The sequence below is a fragment of the Prunus avium genome, chromosome 7 (assembly GCF_965620075.1).
Source record: "Prunus avium chromosome 7, drPruAviu1.hap1.1, whole genome shotgun sequence".
Classification (NCBI taxonomy): domain Eukaryota; kingdom Viridiplantae; phylum Streptophyta; class Magnoliopsida; order Rosales; family Rosaceae; genus Prunus; species Prunus avium.
Genome location: NC_142290.1, coordinates 26,706,805 through 26,727,646, shown reverse-complemented (window position 1 = coordinate 26,727,646; position 20,842 = coordinate 26,706,805). Strand labels below are relative to the sequence as shown.

The window sequence follows — 20,842 nt, the reverse complement described above, 5'->3', positions numbered from 1 at the left end:
CACACTAGAAGCATCATTAGAACCACTAATAACACGTTTACCTCTTGTATCCGTATGTTGGGTCTCCATTGCTATCTCCTCAAAGAGTTCGTACGTTTCTTCTGGAGTTTTGGTTTTAAAAGAACCACCTGCAAAATTGGTGACTATATTATGACTAGAAGGGGTTAGTCCTTTATAAAACATACGCATTTGAAGCTTCAATGGAATCCCATGATGAGGACATTGGTTGAGCAACCCATTGAATTTCTCCCATGCTTCACAAAACGATTCATCATCTTGCTGTGCAAATAACAAGATCTTGTCCCTAAGCATGTCGGTCTTTTGCGTGGAGAAGTATTTTTCCAGGAACTTCTTTTGAATGGCAGACCATGTAGTGAGTGAACCAGGCTTCAAAGAATTCAACCAATACTTCGCCTTATCCTTTAAAGTGTATGGAAACACTCTCATTCGAAGTTGATCTTCTGTCACACCTGTCAAGGGAAAAGAACTCACAACATTAAAAATATCCTTTATATGAGTCAATGGATCTTCATTAGGTAAACCATAAAAGGAAGGCAGCATATTAAGATGAGAAGATTTAAGCTCATAATTTCGAGCTACAGTGGGCAGCAAAATGCTTGAAGGAGATGCTGGAATTGTTGGGATATCAAGTTCTCCCATGAACTCAATGGCAGCCATCATTTCTTCTTCTTCTTGGTCTGAACTTGCTTCCGAATTTGAAAGTGAAGAACCGGGAAGTTCAGTGTGGAGAGCAAGACTTGTAAATGTAGCAAGAGCTTGCTCTTTTGCAGTTGACAACTCCCTTTCTAGACGATTCTGAATTTCAGAGGTCACTCGTCTGGGTTGCAATGATGGTCCTGCGTTCAAAGATCTAGAACGTTGGAACGAAGACCTCACTTGTTCAAGTAATGGATTTTTAGACATAAACTACTTGAAACAGAAAATTAGATTAATTAGAAACACTAAAAAGAATAGGGTAACCTTGGGCACATAACCAGGGAAGAACTTTCGTTCAGTCCCCGGCAACGGCGCCAAAATTTGTTGTTAATATTATGTTAACTCGCAATTGTACGGGGCAATTAGTAATATAGCAAGACAAGTACGAGGTCGTACCCACGAAGACTGAGAAGTTAAAACTAGTTATGTACTTAGATTACCAAATTCAAGAAAGTAGGAGGTTATGTCTAAAACAGAATTTAAAACAAGAGTGGTTGTGATTGTTGAACAAAAGAAGCAAAATGAAATTGCAAACAAAAACAAGTAAACAAATGTAACAAAGAGTGGTTTTAAGAGTTGGAAAACAGATTTTGAGACTAGGGCATTCGAATCACCATAACAATTCAATTCTGGGTTATAAAGATTCAAGTAACAAGTCTAATTCAGATTCAAAGATTGATTCTAGCTAAAGTATGATTAGGCCATGGTGTTTGGTCCTAACCTTGTGTTCCTAATTCCCTAATTTGATCATTTGTTGTCTAACCTAAAATTAAGCATTAGGAACCCATTAAGCATAGAAGAACATTTTAAACAACCAAGTATGTATCTAATCCCTGTTGTCGAATGTCCATACATACTCTTCCTATTCATAGTTCAATTCGAATTAAAGCATGGTGTATACTCTTAATTCAAACCAAGATAGTTAACAAACAAGTTCTAATGGTGATCAATCATTCAAACAAGCATGTTAACTTATAAGCATAATGAATAAGAACATGAATCATGAATCAAACTTGAAACTCCAAACTTATAAACCCAGAATATTCATGTTAGGTTACATCGAAGCCCTAGTTATGGATTTAGCTACTCATAATGGAAAAGAGACTTGAACAGAAATGAGAAAACATAATGAATACAATAAGAGTAGAAAAACCCTTTTTCTGAAGTTCTTGTGGTGTCCAAGGCTTCTCCAAGTGCTTCTCCACTTCTAATGCTTCTCCAAGAGCTTCCCCACTTCTAGAAAGATGTATGAAGGATATGGAGGTGATTTGGGATGAGTTTGAGTGAGTGGTGATGGCTAAGGAAGATGAAATTCGTAGGGAAATGGAAGAGAGGTTTGCTGGAGTTGTTTTGGTGATTGTTGGAGTGTTTGGGATTTTGAGAGTGTTTGAGGATGGTTGGAGTGAATTGTGGGGGTTGTGAATCTCAGGATTTGTTGTGTCTTGAATGTGGAATGGATGTGGTATTTATAGGGAGAGGGGAGTGACAAATCTGAATTCAATATGGCTAATGCATACAACACTTGCATTATAAAAGATGAATTGGTTGATGCACTTCACTAATGCATACAACACTTGCATTATAAAATCTGAATTGGTTGATGCACTTCACCAATAGATCCCACCAGCAGCCCTAGCTCATCTTCATGTCACCATGACCAAGCTTCCAACCAGAAATGATAGCTCATACCTAGCTCACCATGACCAAGCATCCAACCAGCACATGCTGAGGTCAGCATAACCAGCAACTTCAAGGGCTTACAAATTGGGCTTCTCTTAATCAAATTAGGACTTTAAGCACTCGAAATTGAAGTTCAGAATGTCTTCTTTCCAGCCATATATCATTTGGGCCAATCCAAGGTCGGAGGAGGAAGTTAAGGCCAAAACAAATTGCTAACTCATTTTGCGCGCTGATAAAATCCATCCTGAGCATGGCTCTGTGTTTGCTAGGTAACAGACTCCATATTTATCCAATGGGGCTGAATTTTGGATATGTTATAGTACACACCCATTGGAACAACTTTCATGAAGAATACTGCCTCATCCGAGCTGTGTAGGTTGCTGAAACAAAGCTTGCAATATGACCTACGGAACTGGACTGGCAGGGGGCTGTAGCCAAAATGAGTTTGTCTTTTAAGCTCTTCTTCCATTCATCCAAATTAGGCCTTAACATGCTTGAATTGCATGAATTATGCTCTCTTGCTCTATTGGCCTACAAAACACACAAAGGGAGGGAAATAACTTAGAATTATAGGAACTAAGCAAAAGAAGTAAGTAAATTGGGCATGTATATGTATGAAATTATGAGCTTAACAAGCAACCACAAAGAAGAAAAGACAAACCATTTTTCATCCGTCTTTTTGACTACCAACTCATCATAACCAACAGTGGTCAAGGTGACGTTGCAGCCACATAATCCATCCAATTAATTCATACAAATCCTCCAATACATCACTATGTAACCCTAGATATAAACATCGATGTAAGTAATGTTACTCACTACAGCACTCAATGGAAATGGAGGTGCTTAGTGATCAACTGGTGATTCATCATCTGCTTCTATAACTTCTGGACTTTGTCTCAAACTCGATGGGCACGGTTTTTTCTTTTGTGGGCCTAAAATGAAGAAATTAAGTTAAATTTAACTGCAAAGATAACAACAATGTAGTTTCATGTTAGATTCGATGACTTAATCAACAACTAACTACAATAATTAGATAATAAGTCATCTTACCGCCACATCACAACATATGTCAAATGAGGTATAAAAAAAAAATGTGTTTGGTGCAAAGAAGATCATACTAGCTTTGTATTTCACAAAGAAATTAATAGTGTCACCAATAAGTATTCCTTATAAGGTAAACATACGCCTTATAAATTAAAAATAGAAAAACCTCTTTAAAAACATAATTGCATATCCCATTAAAGCACCTAAGAAATAAAGAACATAAGTGCTACGATTGTGCAGCGAGTCAGCTGGACAATTGTCATAAAATCAAGAGCTAGAAAAGACTAGAAGATACGCATATGCCCCGAAAATGTGCAAGTGTTCATAATATTAATAGTGTTTACCCGAAAAAGAGTTTGTAGCATGTTCATTGTACCTTGGTTGTATATTGTATTTTAGAACTAGTATACATGCCCAACGTTCATTATGGAGCATTTTCCTTTCTTTGTTTTCCCATTCTTGGAAACGCTACATATTCTTGTTACACATAAACAGTATAAACTAAAATAATAGTGGTAGATAATAGAAACTTATAACATTTGATACTTCTGCACTTGACACACTCTCTCTTGGGCTTGGATGAGTCAATCATGCCTTTAAATAATGTCATATTACAAAACCTTTTGACATGTTCAAATTAAAAAAACAATTATAAACAATGATTTATGTCATTAAAAATCTATGACTTAAAAAATGTAGTATATACCTATAGTAGTTAAATTGGGCATTCAACTAATAATGGTGCTTAAGTATAACCAAAACACTACAAACCACTTTCTTTGTTTTGAAATGGTGATACCAATGTCCAACTGTTGTAACCGAGGCATTTGACAAATATAAAGCATCTACCCAGCCATGTCCTCAATAAAATGGATTGCAACGACTCCATATCCAACCAACAATATTATTCCAATCACTACCAAACCAATATTAATGTACCATCCCTTTTTGTGCAACCACCTTACCACTAATAATGAACGAGATCAAGAACCTCTTCCACCCGAGCAACCACAAAGAAGAAAAGACAAACAATTTTTCATCCGTCTTTTTGACTACCAACTCATCATAACCCACATTGTTCAAGGTGACGGTGTAGCCATTGAATCCATCCAACTAAATCATACAAATCCTCCAATACATCATCATGTAGCCCTAGATATACACATAGATGTAAGTAATATTACTCACTGCCGCACTCAGTGGAAATGGAGGTGCTTGTTAATCAACTGGTGGTTCATCATCTACTTCTAGAACTTCTTGACTTTGTCTCAAACTCGATGAGAACGGTTTTTTCTTTTGTGGGCCTAAAATGAAGAAATTAAATTAAAATTAACTGCAAAGATAACAACAATGTAGTTTCGTGTTAGATTCGATGACTTAATCAACAACTAACTACAATTATTATATAACAAGTCATCTTACCGCCACATCACAACATTTGTCAAATGAGGTAAAAAAAATATGTGTTTGGTGCAAAGAAGATCATACTAGCTTTGTATTTCATAAAGAAATTAATAATGTCACCAATAAGCATTCCTTATAAGGTAAACATACGCCCTATAAATTAAAAATAGAAAAACCTCTTTAAAAACATAATTGCATATCCCATTAAAGCACCTAAGAAATAAAGAACATAAGGGCTACGATTGTGCAGCGAGTCGGCTGGACAATTGTCATAAAATCAAAAGCTAGAAAAGACTAGAAGATACGCATATGCCCCGTAATTGTGTAAGTGCTCATAATATTAATAGTGTTCACCCCAAAAAGAGTTGGTAGAATGTGCTTTGAACCTTTGTTGTATATTGTATTTTCTATTTGTTGAATCAAACTAAGCAGATAGATTGCTTAAAGCCCAAGTAATGGGTCTTAGAGTGATCTAGATGGTTTGTTAGATATGTATGCCATTATTTGTGCTTGGCTAATCCCAATAGAAAGTTGATTAGTTGATATGTTATATGAAATATTAAATATTTGCGCTCAAAATCTTAATTTCTAATCATGCCATTGTGCTCCAAGTCGAAAACTTACTCAGATTAATTCTTTTAATGTCTTGTACAATTAAAGACTTCAATATTTTACTAATGTGATGGTGCAAAGGGTTTTGTTGTAGTTTTGCTGCACATTTTGTTGTTTTCTAGTCCGATATGAGATTTAACAAATGCAAAATGATAAATGAACAGTTTATAAACTTATAGGTATGTACCAAGTGTTGGTAGAGCAACTAAGAATCATACCAAGTGTTGGCTGAGCAATAAAATCAAAAGATAACTCAGGAGTTGTCGACTGTAAATCCTAATAAAAATGAAAAATAGTTGAGTTCAACGGGATTGAGTTTGAAGTCTTTTTTAGAAAGAAAAGTTGTGTGTTTGTTCCTTAAATTTGCTAGTATATATAGGCTCATCAAGCTAAGGTTCTTCTCGTCCAAATCTAAGAGTGTGAGAATGAATAAGCCAAAAAAGACAACCAACGAGCCAGCTGTTGTCGCATCTCTTCAAATATATCTCCTCTAAATTCTTGAGAAATCCTCTTGATCATCACATGCTTCCATGCATGAGTGTTGAACCCTTAATCTAAGTCATGGGTGTTTAACCCTCAATCAAATCCTTTGATTGATAAATCTATTATTGGGTGAGAAACTCACAAATTTTAGTTCGATGAGAAATCCATCAGGTATAAACCTTATAAGTTTTAACTAGATGATGAATCTATTTTGGATGGAAAACATTATTTGGATGAAATATCCATGGAGCCTCTGGGTGTTAAATATCCATAAAAAAGGACATTGGGTATTAATCCAAGAAATTCAAAAATCATAAGGAATGCTCCATGCCAAATAAAAAAACACTAAGGAATGAGTGTTTTGTGCAAATACTAGTTTCTCAAACCAAAACTCAAGAGGACCAATTGGTTCCAATTACTGCTGCTTTTATCATCAAGAAAATGAAATTGGGTGCTCGTTATTTTACTGGAAGATTGGTTTTGCCAAATCTACATTTCCTTCAACAACTCTTGTGCAAGAGACTATGAGACTCAATGCGGAGGTTTTTTTGGAATCAGTTGGATATGCAAGGGGTTTATGTCTATTTTGGGATAGTAGACTTCATGTGAAGGTTATGCAATCATCAAAAGAGGAGTCAAATGGACATTCAAATGGTTTCAAATGGATCAAATAAATGATGTATAAGTGCTAATGTCCATTCACAACATGTGAACTGTTAACATTTGTTGTCAAACCATTTTGTCATAGAGATAGGAGAAAAGCTAGGGCATGTGATTGAAGTTGAAGATCTATGGTTTAGAGGCCCTTAGGATTTTATGCACTTTAGAGTGAGCATCAATGTCAAAGAGTTGTTGTCATTGGATTTCTGGCTATCACGATTGGAGGGCCAGAAACTGAGTTGGAGCTCAAAATTGAAAGGTTATCTGAATTTACGTAGTTGAAAGTTCTCTATTGAGCAGTCAAAAATACTAGAAGCGACATCGTGCGGTGACTGGATGTAAACTTGTGCAAGTCCGAGTCATGGGAGGGGAAGGAAGCTGTTCAAGTTTGAGTTATATTGGGTAAGAGATCCATAGTGTAGGGTAGTAGTGGACAAAAGTTAGGAAAAAGATGTTGGGAATCATATAAAAAGTGTATAGGGCGGAAAAATAATGTTACTCACTGCCGCACTCAATAGAAAGAGAATTGATGACCTCATGAGGACTATGAGGAGCCTACATAGTGATTGGGAGCTAAATCACGAGAGGATCTGTTAGATTAAGGCGGAAGTTTCTAAGTTATGGTCAAACGAGGAGGCGTTTTGGAAACAGAGGTCTAGGGTTCAATGGTTGAATAAGGGTGATGCAAATATTGCATTCTTTCATCACTCAACCTTACAGACAATTTTGGAAACAGAGGTCTAGGGTGGACATGAGAGAACGCTACAAACAATTCTGGGTGTACATGTTACAGAGGATCCAGGTAAGTACTGTCACGACCCGACTCCCCTAGCACGATATTGTCCGCTTTGGGATCCCCTCTTTGCCCTCACGGTTTTGTTTCTTGGAGCTTACAAGCAACTTCCCAGTGGGTCACCCATTTTGGGATTGCTCTAGCCCCCAAATCGCTTAACTTTGAAGTTCCTAAGAATCATAAGCCAGTGAGCTCCCATAAGGCCTCGTGCTAGGAAGAGAAGTGCCCACACATTTAAAGCACTTCACATTTCCCTCCCCGAGTGATGTGGGATTGCTCACCGTTCTTGTTTCCCCAAGACACGGGTCTTACAAGTACCTTGGCCTCCTAACTATCCGGGGAAAATCAAAGAGGGAAGCGTTGAGGTTTTTAAAGGAGAGAGTATTGGGGAAGGATCAAAATTGGAACCAAAAATTTCTAAACCAAGTAAAAAAGGAAGTGCTTATAAAATCGATGGCACATGCCATACCTATTTACCCGATGATGGTTTTTAAGTTCTTTTATGGTTTCTGTTAGGAACTAACTGGACGAAATATTTGCAGACTTTTGCTAGGGGAAATCTCATGAGAAAAATCATATTCATTGCGTAAGTTGTAAAGATTTGGGAGTTGCAAAAAAGCAAGGTATTTGGCGCTGCTGGCAAAACAGTGTTGGTGCATATTAAAGGAACTTGAGTCTTATTGAGGTAGAATGCTGAAAAGCCTTTATTTTACCAACGGGGATCTTATGGGAGCTCGCAAGGGATCAATGGCTTCATGAGCTTGGAGTAGTATTATTGAAGGAAGAACGGTTATAGAAAATGTTGCACAATGGCATATCTTAGATGGGAGTAGAGCGAGGATTTGGATGAACCGGTGGGTGGTAAAGTTCTAGGGGCCATATAGCATCCTATTGTGTTTGGGGCATTAGACGATGGGGCTCTGGTGGCAATTGTGATAAATCCTTCTACGTTGAGCTGGGACTTGAGTAGTATCAGGAGTCATCTTCTGATAATAAAGCAAGACTTATTTCCAGTATGCGAATTAAAAATGGAGAGGAAATCTATAGAATGGTGCGGTCATATGGAAATATACAGTTAAACATGGGTATCATTGGCTGAAGTCTAGGAGTTAAAACCCTTCAACTTCAAGAAGGACTCGAAGGGAGTGTTGGGTTGTGGTTAGGAATTCTAGCTTGATTCCAAAGCTAAAAAACTTCATGTGGCTGGTGCCTATGGGTTCTTTGCCAATTCATATGGTCCTGTACAAAAGACAAATTAATCAGGTACCGATGTGCCCTATATGTGAGGAGGTGGGGCCTTTATTTTTGCAACGTAGTTGGGTAAAGTGTGTTTGGTTTGGGGGTGGGCTCAGCTATAGAATCCAGCATCAAAGGATCATCGACTTCCATGACTAGTTTATAAGGCCTACGAATTCTTGGCTGGGGAATGGCTTATAGCACGAGTAAGTTTTATTGCAAATTTCCTATACCTACTGGGGATCTAGAAAGGAAGGTGTGTTTCTATGTTTGATAAGAAAATTATGTGTCCCAGAACTATTAATGAGGTGCAGTGAATGATTGCTAAATTCTATGCCGTAAGAAGAGGAAGGGTGCACATGAATAGGAAGGAGCCAACAAAGGCGGCTAAAACTGTGCAGAGGTGGTCACGCTCTCCAAGGAAATGCCAAAAATTGAATGTTCGCGAAGCTTGGGATAAGGGGTCTTTGGTGGCAGGTTTGGGGTGTGTGCTACAAAATGAAGAGGGGTACTTTTTGGGTGGCTATTGTGGTGCAACGACAACCACGCCAGTAATTGAGGGGGGATAGTGGTTGCGGTAAGTTAGTTGAGAGGGGATGGTGGTTGTTGGTGGACTGGAGAGAGAGAGAGAGAGAGTGTGTGTGTGTGTGTGTCATGGGAGGTATAGTTTTCAATTTTACTTTGTTCTTTTAATTTTTTTTACATTTTTTGTGAAAGGAATAGTTGGATTTTAAGGTATTGAAAAAAAAAATTAGTGGGGTGAACTTGGATGTTTGATGGGACATGTATGTTAAAAAAAAACTCAAAAGAAGGCAATTGGGTTTTGTTGTTTGTTCTTCTGATGGTGGAAACGGTGAATTTGGGTACAAAGTGGTGGTTGGAGTTGCTGGTGTGAGTGATGGTGGTTTGAATTTACCCCTAAATTTAACAAATATGACGATAAGACCAACACTGCTAACGAAAGTGGAGTTGAGGAACTACAACAACTATTTTGCGAATTTGACATTAGTCATTTTACTAATTTGAGGACCAAAATGTAATTTAGGTCTAAACTCAAGGACTTTGGCAACTAAAAAGTCTTAATTTCATTAATAACTTTCACTTCTCGGTTTGATATTTTGGTTTATGTGGGATTAATTCCAAGACACAAGTAAAAAAAAACTCCTTGCGCGACCAAATTTTGCGCGACGAAACACAATTCGTCGCTCAAAGTGACTTTGTGCGACGAAAATTAAACTTCATCGCTCAAATTCTTACGCGACTAAATTTTGCGCAACGAAACAGAAATCGTCGCACAAAGTCACTTTGCGCGACAAACCTTTGCGGGACGACAAAACATCGTCGCTCAAAATAACTTTGTGCGACGAAACAATAAAATTCGGTGCATTAAGTCTTGCGCGACGAAGTGTGGTTCGTCTTGTAAAGTCTTTACAAAAAGAAACAAAATAAAAAATTATTTTTAAAAATCTTTGGATGACTTTGCGCGACGAAACAATAAAATTCGGTGCACAAAGTCTTGCGTGACGAAGTGTGGTTCGTCTCGTAAAGTCTTTACAAAAATAAAGAAAATAAAAAATTATTTGTAAAAATCTTTGCATGACTTTGCGCGACGAAACAATAAAATTCGGTGCACAAAGTCTTGCGCAACGAAGTGTGTTTCGTCTCGCAAAGTCTTTACAAAAATAAATAAAATAAATTTTTTTATAAAAATCTTTGCATGACTTTGCGCGACGAATTTCTAAACTTCGTCTTGCAAAGTCTTTACAAAAATAAAAGTAAAAAAAATAAAAAAATTATTTTGTTAGAAAAATATAATATTTTAAATGTATTATATTTTAAATTGACGATCAAATTGGTTCATTGTATTCATATAGGGTCAAGGAGTGTAGCTGTAAAAAATCATCAAAATCGAAATTGAAATAACTGTTAAATCGTGATTTTTCGTTTATAACTGTCGAAAAGTTTTGTCTTATTACTTGATCTCTGAATGTTTATTTTTTCCGATTTTTGGTGTATATGATCTCGAAGTATAAACAAACAAGTTTGACGGTTGGATCTTTGAAACTAGTTTCGTAGAATGCATATGCCATCAAAACAATATTCACTAACAATTAAGAGTTTATTTATACTTTCATTAAATACAACATAAGATTTTGTGGTATCCACTAGTGTAAATATTTTAAATTGAAGATCAAATTGAGTCATTGTATTCATATAGGTTCAAGGAGTGTATCTGTAAAAAAATATCAAAATCGGAGTTAAAATAACCGTTAAATCGTGATTTTTGTTTATAACCATCGAAAAGTTTTGTCCCATTACGTGATCTCTGAATGTTTATTTTTTCCGATTTTTAGGGTATACAATCTCGAAGTATAAACAAACAAATTTGACGGTTGTATCGTTGAAACTAGTTTCATAGAATACATATGCCATCAAAACAATATATTCACTACCAATTAAGAGTTTATTTATACTTTCATTAAATATAACATAAGATTTTGTGGTATCCACTAGTGTAAATATTTTAAATTGACGATCGAATGAAGTCACTGTATTCATATAGGGTCAAGGAGTGTAGTTGTAAAAAATCATCAAAATCAGAGTTGAAATAACCGTTAAATCGTGATTTTTCGTTTATAACCGTTGAAAAGTTTTGTCCTATTACTTAATCTCAGAATGTTTATTTTTTCCGATTTTTGGTGTATATGATCTCGAAGTGTAAACAAACAAGTTTGACGGTTGGATCGTTGAAACTAGTTTCGTAGAATGCGTATGCCATCAAAACAATATATTCACTAACAATTAAGAGTTTATTTATACTTTTATTAAATATAACATAAGATTTTGTGGTATCCACTAGTGTAAATATTTTAAATTGACGATCGAATGCAGTCATTGTATTCATATAGGGTCAAGGAGTGTAGCTGTAAAAAATCATCAAAATCAGAGTTGAAATAACCGTTAAATCTTGATTTTTCGTTTATAACCGTCAAAATGTTTTGTCCCGTTACTTGATCTCTGAAAAAAAAAAATTCCCGATTTTTGGCGTATATGATCTCGATGTGTAAACAAACAAGTTTGATGGTTGGATCGTTGAAACTAGTTTCATAGAATGTGTATGCCATCAAAACAATATATTCACTAACAATTAAGAGTTTATTTATACTTTCATTAAATATAACATAAGATTTTGTGGTATCCACTAGTGTAAATATTTTAAATTGATGATCGAATGCAGTCATTGTATTCATATAGGGTCAAGGAGTGTAGTTGTAAAAAATCATCAAAATCAGAGTTGAAATAACCGTTAAATCTTGATTTTTCTTTTATAACCGTCGAAATGTTTTGTCCCATTACTTGATCTCTTAATGTTTATTTTTTCCGAATTTTGGCGTATATGATCTCGAAGTATAAACAAACAAGTTTGACGGTTGGATCGCTGAGTAGCATTAAATTTGTTTATTTTGTACGTATAACACTTAAGAAATTGAATAGTATATATATTTATTAGTAGCTTAAATTTTTTTTTAATACTTTGCGAGACCAATATAATAATTCGTCATGCAAAGTATACTCTAAAAATTTGGGCGGGTACCAAAAATGCGAATTTATTTTAAAATTTTTTTTACGACTTTGCACGACTAATATATAGTAGTTCGTCACGCAAAGTATACTCTAAAAATTTGGCGAGTACCCAAAATGGGAATTTTTTTTATAAAAAAATTACGACTTTGCGGGACGAATATATAGTTCGTCGCGCAAAGTTCGCGCAAAATATACCCGAAAAATTTGGGCGGGTACCAAAAATGCGAAATTTTTTTTCCAACTTTGCGCGACCAATATATAGTAGTTCGTCATGCAAAGTATACTCTAAAAATTTGGCGGGTACCAAAAATGGGAATTTGAAAAAAAAAATTACGACTTTGCGGGACCAATATATAGTCGTTCGTCGCACAAAGTATACCCAAAAAATTTGGGCGGGTAACAAAAATGGGAAGCGGGAATATTGTGGTTGCGCAAAACTTTGAGCGACCAAAATTTCGTCGCGCAAAACCCTAAAAATTTGGGCGTGCACCAAAAATGGGAATTGTTTTTTAAAATTTTTTTCGAGACTTTGCGCGACCAATATATTGTTTCGTATCGCAAAGTGATACGGTTTTTAAAACCAAAATAACACCTCCACCATTTTCTCAATGTCTTCTACTCTTACCTCTCCTCTCTCTTTCCTTCTCCCCAAATCCTACCCTTTCTCTCACACTCACTCCTCTCACTTAATCTCTCATCTCTCTCTTCACTATCTCTCACTCTCACTCACTCTCTTATCTCTCTTTTCATCATCTCTCACTCTCACTCACTCTTTCATCTCTCTCTCTCACTATCTTCTCTATTCTCTCACACTCACTTCTCCCTCTCATTCTCACTCACTCAAAATCTTGCCAAAAGGTATATTCTCTCCAAACTTTAAATTTTTTTTTTCATTAATATGTGTTTTTGGAGTTAGTTTTGAGTTTATGCCAATTTTTTGTTATTTTGTTGTTATTTGACAATATTTGTTTTTTTTTTTTGTGGGAATCGTCGAGACTTTGACGGCTAAAGTTGAGGATTTGGACGCTATCGAAACATATCCTCCGCCACTACCACCACAATAGGCTTGTAGATTTTATTATTGTACTTTGTTAATTTATGTGTACATTTTGAATATTATATATATATTGGATAATTTGACCACTATTTTTCATATGTAATTTTATTTTAAATATGTCAATTTAAATTAAAGTAATTAAAAAAAATAATATCATAAAATTAAATTAAATTTAAAAAGTAAAAATTTGAAAAATTAATATAATGAAATTGATATAAGAGAAATAATAAAACAAAATGTCAAAAACCTTGGGCGACAAAATATTTCGTCGCGCAAACTATTAAACTAGTTTATTTTAATTAAAAAATTTTAAAAAACAAAAATTAAAAAAAATTAAATATTTCGTCGCGCAAAGATTTGCGTGACATTAGGATTCGTTGCGCAAAGTGTATTTGCGTGACGTTAACTTTCGTCACACAAAATAATGTTATTCGTCGCGCAAAGTTGATAGTATTCGTCGCGCAAAGTATCTTTGAGCGACGTTAGTATTCGTCGCGCAAAGTTGTTATCGTTCGTCGCGCAAAACCTTTCTTTACGATCTTTGTGTGACAAAACTTGCGCGACCAAAATTTCGTCGCGCAAACTTTGCGCGACGAAATTGTACTTTGCGCAACAAAATTATTTCGTCGCGTAAAGTGTTTTTTTGTGGTAGTGAGATTAGGGTTTTGCCCTTTTTTTCATTCGCTAGGAAGAGGGAGGGGCAGTGTTATATTGTTTTGCCTCAAGATTGTCTCTTACGTGATGTCATATCAGAATGACAAACAAACTTGGAAGTTTTAGACTTAATTCAACTAGAAGAGTTCTACCCTTCCAATATTGTTAAATGATGTCATATCCAAATGACATAAACAAAATTTGAAGTTTTAGGGGGGTGTATTCAATTAAGATTTTAAAAGAGTTAAATGGAGTTATAAAGTTTATAGAGTTCAATGTAGTAATTGATTTCTATCAACTCCACATAGAGTTTGATTGAATTCCTAGATTGATTTTGATGGTGTTTGTTAGAGTTCTAAAATTTTAAAATAGTTTTATCGTATATAGTTTACAAACTCTTTTAAAATCTGAATTGAATACACCCAAACTTTTAAACTCTTTTAAACTCTTTTAAAATCTTAATTGAATACACCCCCCTTAGACTTAACTTAATCCAACAAAAAGAGTATGTTTTATTGCGAATTTGACATTAGTCATTTTACTAATTTGATACCAAAATGCAATTTAGGTCTAAATTCAAGGACTTTGGCAACTAAAAAGTCTTAATTTTATTTATAACTTTGTCTCCTTGGTTTGATGTTTTGGTTTTTGTGGGATTAATTCCAGGATTAGGTTTTTGCCCTTTGTTTTTTCATTCGCTAGGGAGGAGGAGGGGGGAATGTTATATTGTTTTGCCTTAAGATTGTCTCTCACGTGATGTCATATCGAAATGACAAACAAAATTTGAAGTTTTAGACTTAATCCAATTAGAAGAGTTCCCCTTCCAATATTGTTAAATGATGTCATATCCGTGACATAAACAAAATTTGAAGTTTTAGACTTAACTTAATCCAACAAAAAGAATATGTTGTACTAAAAAAAAAAAATCCAACAAAAAGAGTGTGTTGAACTTTTATCAAAAGAAAAACCAAATTATTGGTTCGTTTAGTATTTAGTAGAATTTTCTAAACAAACTGAAAAAGAAAAAACTTTTGGATTCCTTTTTATAGAGAGTAGAGTCTACAGAAAATTATACTTTTTGTGTTATTTTTGCATTAAGATTTTGTTTTGGTTGATTTGGGGTCTGTTTCTCGTGCTGTTTCTTTTGGCCCTCCTCTTGCTGCAGACGCCCTCTATTGCTTCTCATTTCTGCTCACTGTTGCGGAAAGGGCGACAGTGGCTGTGGAGTTTTTATCTTTTACTACTAGGGTTTATAATTGGGGCTTTGTTTTTATCTTTTACTACGAGGGTTTATAATTGGGGCTTTGTTTAGTTGTGGGCAATTTTTTGGCTTTTGCCCCTGTTGGACTTTGCCTCGTTTGAGCCTTGTACAATTCTTTTCTTTTTTTTTTTTTTTTGCGAAATTGTACAATTCTAATTATTCCAAAAATATATTACAAAATGGGCCTTGCGCCTTCTTATATTAATCCATAAGTATTCGGAAACTCATGCCCAAAAAAAGGAAGTTGTATTTGGAAACCTTTTCAGAATAGGACTCGGATACAACACACCCCTAACCCTATATAAATGCAAGGTCGTGCGTAGTACCTTTCACACACAAAATTTGAGTTTTCTTTTCATTCTAAATTTGTTCATCTTTTCTCTGCTCTGCTTGTTCTGACCATGGCTTTTAGAAATATTGCTACTCTTGTTTCCTTTGTGATGATGGCGTTCAGTGGTGCTTATTCTAGTTCTGTTTATAGAGTTGGAGATTCTGATGGGTGGACTTCGAGAGGCCTTGTTGATTACAACAAGTGGGCTTCAACGAAAGATTTTCACGTCGGCGACACTCTCATTTTTGCTTACGACAATCAATTCCACAATGTGATGCAAGTTTCTGATCAAGACTTTCAATCTTGCAATGCTACATCTGCCATCTCATCTTATACCTCTGGTTCTGACACAATTACCCTTAAAAGGCCAGGCCATTATTACTTTCTTTGTGGTGCTCCTGGCCATTGCCAAGCCGGACAAAAGGTTGACATCAAGGTCACTTTGCCTGTTCCAGAAAATTTGATCCCAAGTCCAAGCCCGTCGTCACCAAGCTCAACTCTAAGCAGTGCTTCAACTCTTAATTCTTCGAAGCTTGGATTTGCTGTTATTGCTTTTGTGTTAGGTCTTTTGGGTTTTGTACTTTAGTAAGCTCTTATAATTTTCTTTTTGGGGTCAATTAGCTTGCTTTGTGTTTATGTCCACTGAAGTGGTATAATTTTTGTTATGCATGACCTTTTATTTAGTTAGTTTAAATGAATTCTTTTTGTAGACCAAATAAAATTTATAGTTTATTGCTGAATTTATATTCAGAGTAATTAGAATTATAATTTACAAGGGGCGTATATATGTACATATGACATTCCAAGAATGAAAATTGCAGCCTAGCTAGCTAGACCAATATTGGCACAATCGAAATACATAAATCAAACTATTACAAGTTGTCCACGTCATGAAGAAAAGTAAAATCACTTTTTTTTACATGAATTAATTACTTGATCATTCAACAATTTATTCACCATTTATGCCAATTCGGTGTAGCTCAATTGGTTAAGCTCTTTTCACCTCCCCAATCGCTTGTACTAAAAAATTTATTCACCATTCATATTGATGAAAGCATGTATTGAAATTTGGAAACAAAGGGAAGTTATGTTTTTCATTTCCAATTCTTATCATATGATCTTAATAACTATTCAGTAATCGGTAAAAAATTTCTTGCCACAACTTTCTTTTGATTTGGGCAGTACAACCAACCTTACAAAGTACACAAATGGTAAATATTAATTTTTTAAAATTATTGAAACACAAAAAACCAAAACCAATACAAAAAGTAAAAATAACACGAGCAGATTGGATAAGAAAAAAACAAACTGAGTAGGACCAAGACAAATCAACATAAGTATTAATTTGGGGAGCAAGTTTGCTTTAACTTGTTCTGATTTGCTGCTAGTTTGGATGGAGGAAGGGCTACCAACCATGGCTGTTTCATGTTTTCCAAGCTAATGCAATCAACTCAGATGAAACAGAAAAAAAAACGTATTAATTTGCCTTAAAGATCAGGTTTAGTTTTTCGAAAATTCACAGAATTTTCGTCACTCAAGAAAAGTTTCAAAACACAACACTTACTTAAAAGGAACAAATACGTAAAATAGAGTTTATTCAAATGTAAATAATATTTTAGAAAATCTCCGTTTAGCGCGTGTGAGAAGTTGAATTTTGAGTAAACAATTTGGTTAGTATTATAAGGGTTGATCATTTCAGGTGCAGGAGGTTTCGGTTATATTATAAATGTGCGGCTTTGCCGTCTTGCTCTCTCTCATCTTTTGAGTCAACCAAATCATTAACAATTAATTAGCGCTTTGAATATTGAATGTGGATCTCTCTCAAATCATTAACAATTCATCAAGCAATGCGTAGCAACTACTACCAGAGGAGCCGAAGAAGACAACCAGATCACCAAAGATGCCCAAGTCGAACGAATAATCCAAGGAGACGCCAAGAATTTGTTCCTTGGCCCGAATGGAAGGTATTCATCTTCTTTTACCTGCCATGGATAATAGCACTCGGAACCTTGATCTTCTTGAGGCCACCGGAAGGGTTTAACCCCGAGTTCCGAATCCACTCAGCGGCCCTACGGTACCCACACATTAATGCGACTCGCTCCTCCTCCTCCGAATTAACCGCAACCTGGGATCTGACGCTACTCGCCACAAATCCCAACGACAAGTGGGACATCGACTGCGACAGCCTCCAGGCCTTGCTCTTCTACAGACCCGGCGGCTACCAACATATTACGGAGCCGCCGCAAAGGCACAAGGAGAAGGAGAAGGAACTCGTGGTGCTCGCAGCGACGTCCTTGGTCCCCTTCGCTTTATCCACGAGGGACCAAATAGGTATCAGTTTCAAACTCCCCATGCTCAGCGCTTACATGGCCAATGACGTGGTCAAAGAAATCTCGGATGGCAACACCACAACTTTGTTGCTCAGGTTCGGGCTTAAGCTTTCGGTTTGGTCCAGGTATAGGGCTCAGTTGATGAGCGACCAGAAAACTCCCTTGCCCAAATTTGCGAGCTACTTTTGCGACCAGATCCAAGTTCGAGTTTCCTCTGATAATAATCATATTAATGACAATGGGAATTTGAAAATAATAACGACGGCTCATCAGTCAACGGCATGCGAGAGAATATGACCAGTGTGATGTTTGATTCGGATCAATTTGCGAACAATTGATCAAAATTAGCACAACTCAATTTTTATCATTAATGGGCCAATGTTGTGAACAATTGATTAAAACTCAGTTATCAAATCCAGTATAAATGGCCCAAACCTGTCAAAAGCATATCCAAAGGCTCAACGGCCCATCAAACAACACCGGATATTACAAACATTGACCAATGTTTGGTTAAACATAAAGGACGAGAGCTCATCAGACAGAATATGTCCAAAGAAGATTATAGAATTCAATTAATGTTTTTAAAGCCAAAATCTAATGGCTGTTGAAATAAATAAAGCGATTAAATCCCCAAAAATAACCAGTCTATTTCTTTTCTTAAAACCCATAAATTAGCAAGGCAATGTTTATCTATGAATTAGAAGGGAAATTGAATTTCCTACCAACACGTGGCGCTCCATGATTGGTGCTGAAAAAGAAATTATTGAGTTAAATGAACAAGAATTTGGGGATTTGTTTATTTGAAAGATTTTAGCTAAAACCCAGAAGACCGTTGCTTTTACCCAGTTAAAGACGCAAACATCCAGTTTTGAACTCAAGGTTGACCTCGACAGCTAATAAGAAATCAGGCGGCAGAAAAGAAGGCGAGAGAGCTGTATTAAATGCCATTTGAACCATGAGGTTCAGCCACATTAGTTTAAACTAGCTAAATCACGAAGATTAAGGGAAAGAAAAGGTTTGCCAAAAGGAAGAAATTGATACTCAGCCAAAAAATTTCTTTGCCAAGCATCTTCACATTACCTAATCATTCATCTCCTCTATCTACTAGAAGTGTAAAACACTAGTAGTGGCACACCCAATGCATATAGAGAGAAGGTCAACTTCGAGCCCAACATAAAGGGCCCATACTAGCTTTTCTTAATCAACAAGCAACACATCGCGGCTAAACACAACCTGCAAAGAAACTGGGGCATCGCAATGTTCACCAAAAGCCCACAAGCACTTTTGGCACTCCTAGTGGGACCACTTGTATTGTTGACAAAACATATATTTGAGGGAATCTGCTCACTAAATGGAACCCATCCAGGAGGCTGGAACAAATGCTATTTATGTTCAAATCAATGAGCAGGAACATCAAGTCACTATGATCCCTTCATCGCAGCAATTCGACAACATGCTGTAAGTCATGAGGGAAGGGTTCAGCAGAATACAAGAGAGCCTTAGTGGTTTGACTCAAAACCAGAACAATGCCATCATAATGGCAGTCGAGGCTAGTTACAATAAAACTGCTGAACTATTGCAGCAAAAGTCCAAAAGTCCAAGAAGGGAAAATACTAGTCTGCAATATAATGGTCATGGAAATGCTAATCAGAATTCTCCATTGTCCTTCGTACCACATACTGGACCAATTTTGAATTTGAATATCCCTGAAAATACTAGCTAACACCCGAAGGGGGCAGCTGCTAAGACTTTTTTCCTTAGGGTTTTCTCAAAGAGTGTTTAGGGTTTTTGAATGCAGGAACTAAAAGTGAAATAAAAACCAAATAAGATGGACGAAATGGAAACAGAAAAAGTATTAATTTGCCTTAATAAAACAGACAGAAAACATATTTGAGAGTTTGGTAGGTCATTTCAATCTCTGAAATTTTTTGAGTTCATCCATTATGCACAACAAAATAGAATGGATAGTATAAAGAACAAAAGTTCACAATTACAAAACTCCTTGATGTATTGAACTCCTTGCATCACTAAGCAAAACATGAGGAGAGTCTAAGATGGGTGTTGAGGAGATGGTGATGATGAGGACGTAGCTACCCTTTGCTAGTAATATGAACTTCCTCATATCAACTTCACCAAATTTCCTATCAAATTGTTGTCACCATACAAAACTAATATCAACTAATGAAAACAGGAATAGTGGTTGAATTTATGTTCTATTGCCAAATTACATACCAAATGGATGCTTGTTAATAAACCAAAATTGAAGCTATTGATCTGCAAAACAGATAAATAAGTTTAAACAAACAAACAAAGGCATAGTCACCCAAAGACTCAATCTTTGGGTTCGAATACTAAAACAATTTATTCAACATATAAATATCATATAACTTGGATTAAATATCATCCAATTTGTTTATTTCTTAGAAGATCTGCATTAGAAGGTCATTTTCAGTCAAAAGAAAAAGGAATTTCACAGAAAGTTGAAATAGAAGTAACTCAAAGAAAGCATTTTCTTCACCTAACTGCTTCTAACCCTTCAACTCCTCTGCCAAAAGAATCCCCTGAGAAAACAAAAGAAGAAGAACAAAAACCAATGCTTAATCTGGAACACAACTCTAAATAAATGAATTACTGAGAAAAGTAGAGATGAAGAGGAGAGCATTACAACCAACCTTACAAAGTACACAAATGGTAAATATTATTATTATTTTTTAATTATTGAAACACAAAAAACCAAAACCAATAAAGTTACATACAAAAAGTAAAAATAACAGGAGCACATTGGATAAGAAAAAAACAAACTGAGTAGGATCAAGACAAATCAACATAATTAAGTATTAATTTGGGGAGCCAAGTTTGCTTTAACTTGTTCTGATTTGCTACCAACCATGGCTGGTTCATGTTTTCCAAGCTGATGCAATCAACTCAGATGAAACAGAAACAAGTATTAATTTGCCTTAAAGATCCTAGGTTTTAGTTTTTCGAAAATTCA

The 20,842-nt window shown here is 35.7% G+C and overlaps 1 protein-coding gene, 1 long non-coding RNA gene and 1 other non-coding gene across 3 annotated transcripts; 2 read left to right on the top strand and 1 right to left on the bottom strand.

The window, feature by feature from the left end:
• Positions 1–205: 205 nt before the first annotated feature.
• On the top strand, positions 206–312 carry LOC148293249 (small nucleolar RNA R71). Its single transcript, XR_015825909.1, has one exon. It is a non-coding gene; the product is annotated as a small nucleolar RNA R71 (small nucleolar RNA).
• Positions 313–15,629: 15,317 nt separating this feature from the next.
• LOC110755832 (mavicyanin-like) lies at positions 15,630–16,106 on the top strand. The gene has a single exon (XM_021957120.2). The coding sequence runs from the start codon at positions 15,630–15,632 to the stop codon at positions 16,104–16,106; it is 477 nt and encodes a 158-aa protein (XP_021812812.2).
• A 3,665-nt stretch (positions 16,107–19,771) lies between these two features.
• Positions 19,772–20,503, bottom strand: LOC148293248 (uncharacterized). The gene is made up of 3 exons (XR_015837023.1): positions 20,369–20,503; positions 20,083–20,124; positions 19,772–19,991 (listed from the first exon to the last, which is right to left on the bottom strand). It is a non-coding gene; the product is annotated as an uncharacterized LOC148293248 (long non-coding RNA).
• Between the last annotated feature and the right edge of the window lie 339 nt (positions 20,504–20,842).

Bases quoted from the DNA above. Each gene is read 5' to 3' on its own strand.
- LOC110755832 (XM_021957120.2), top strand. From the start codon at position 15,630: ATGATGGCGTTCAGTGGTGCTTATTCTAGTTCTGTTTATAGAGTTGGA.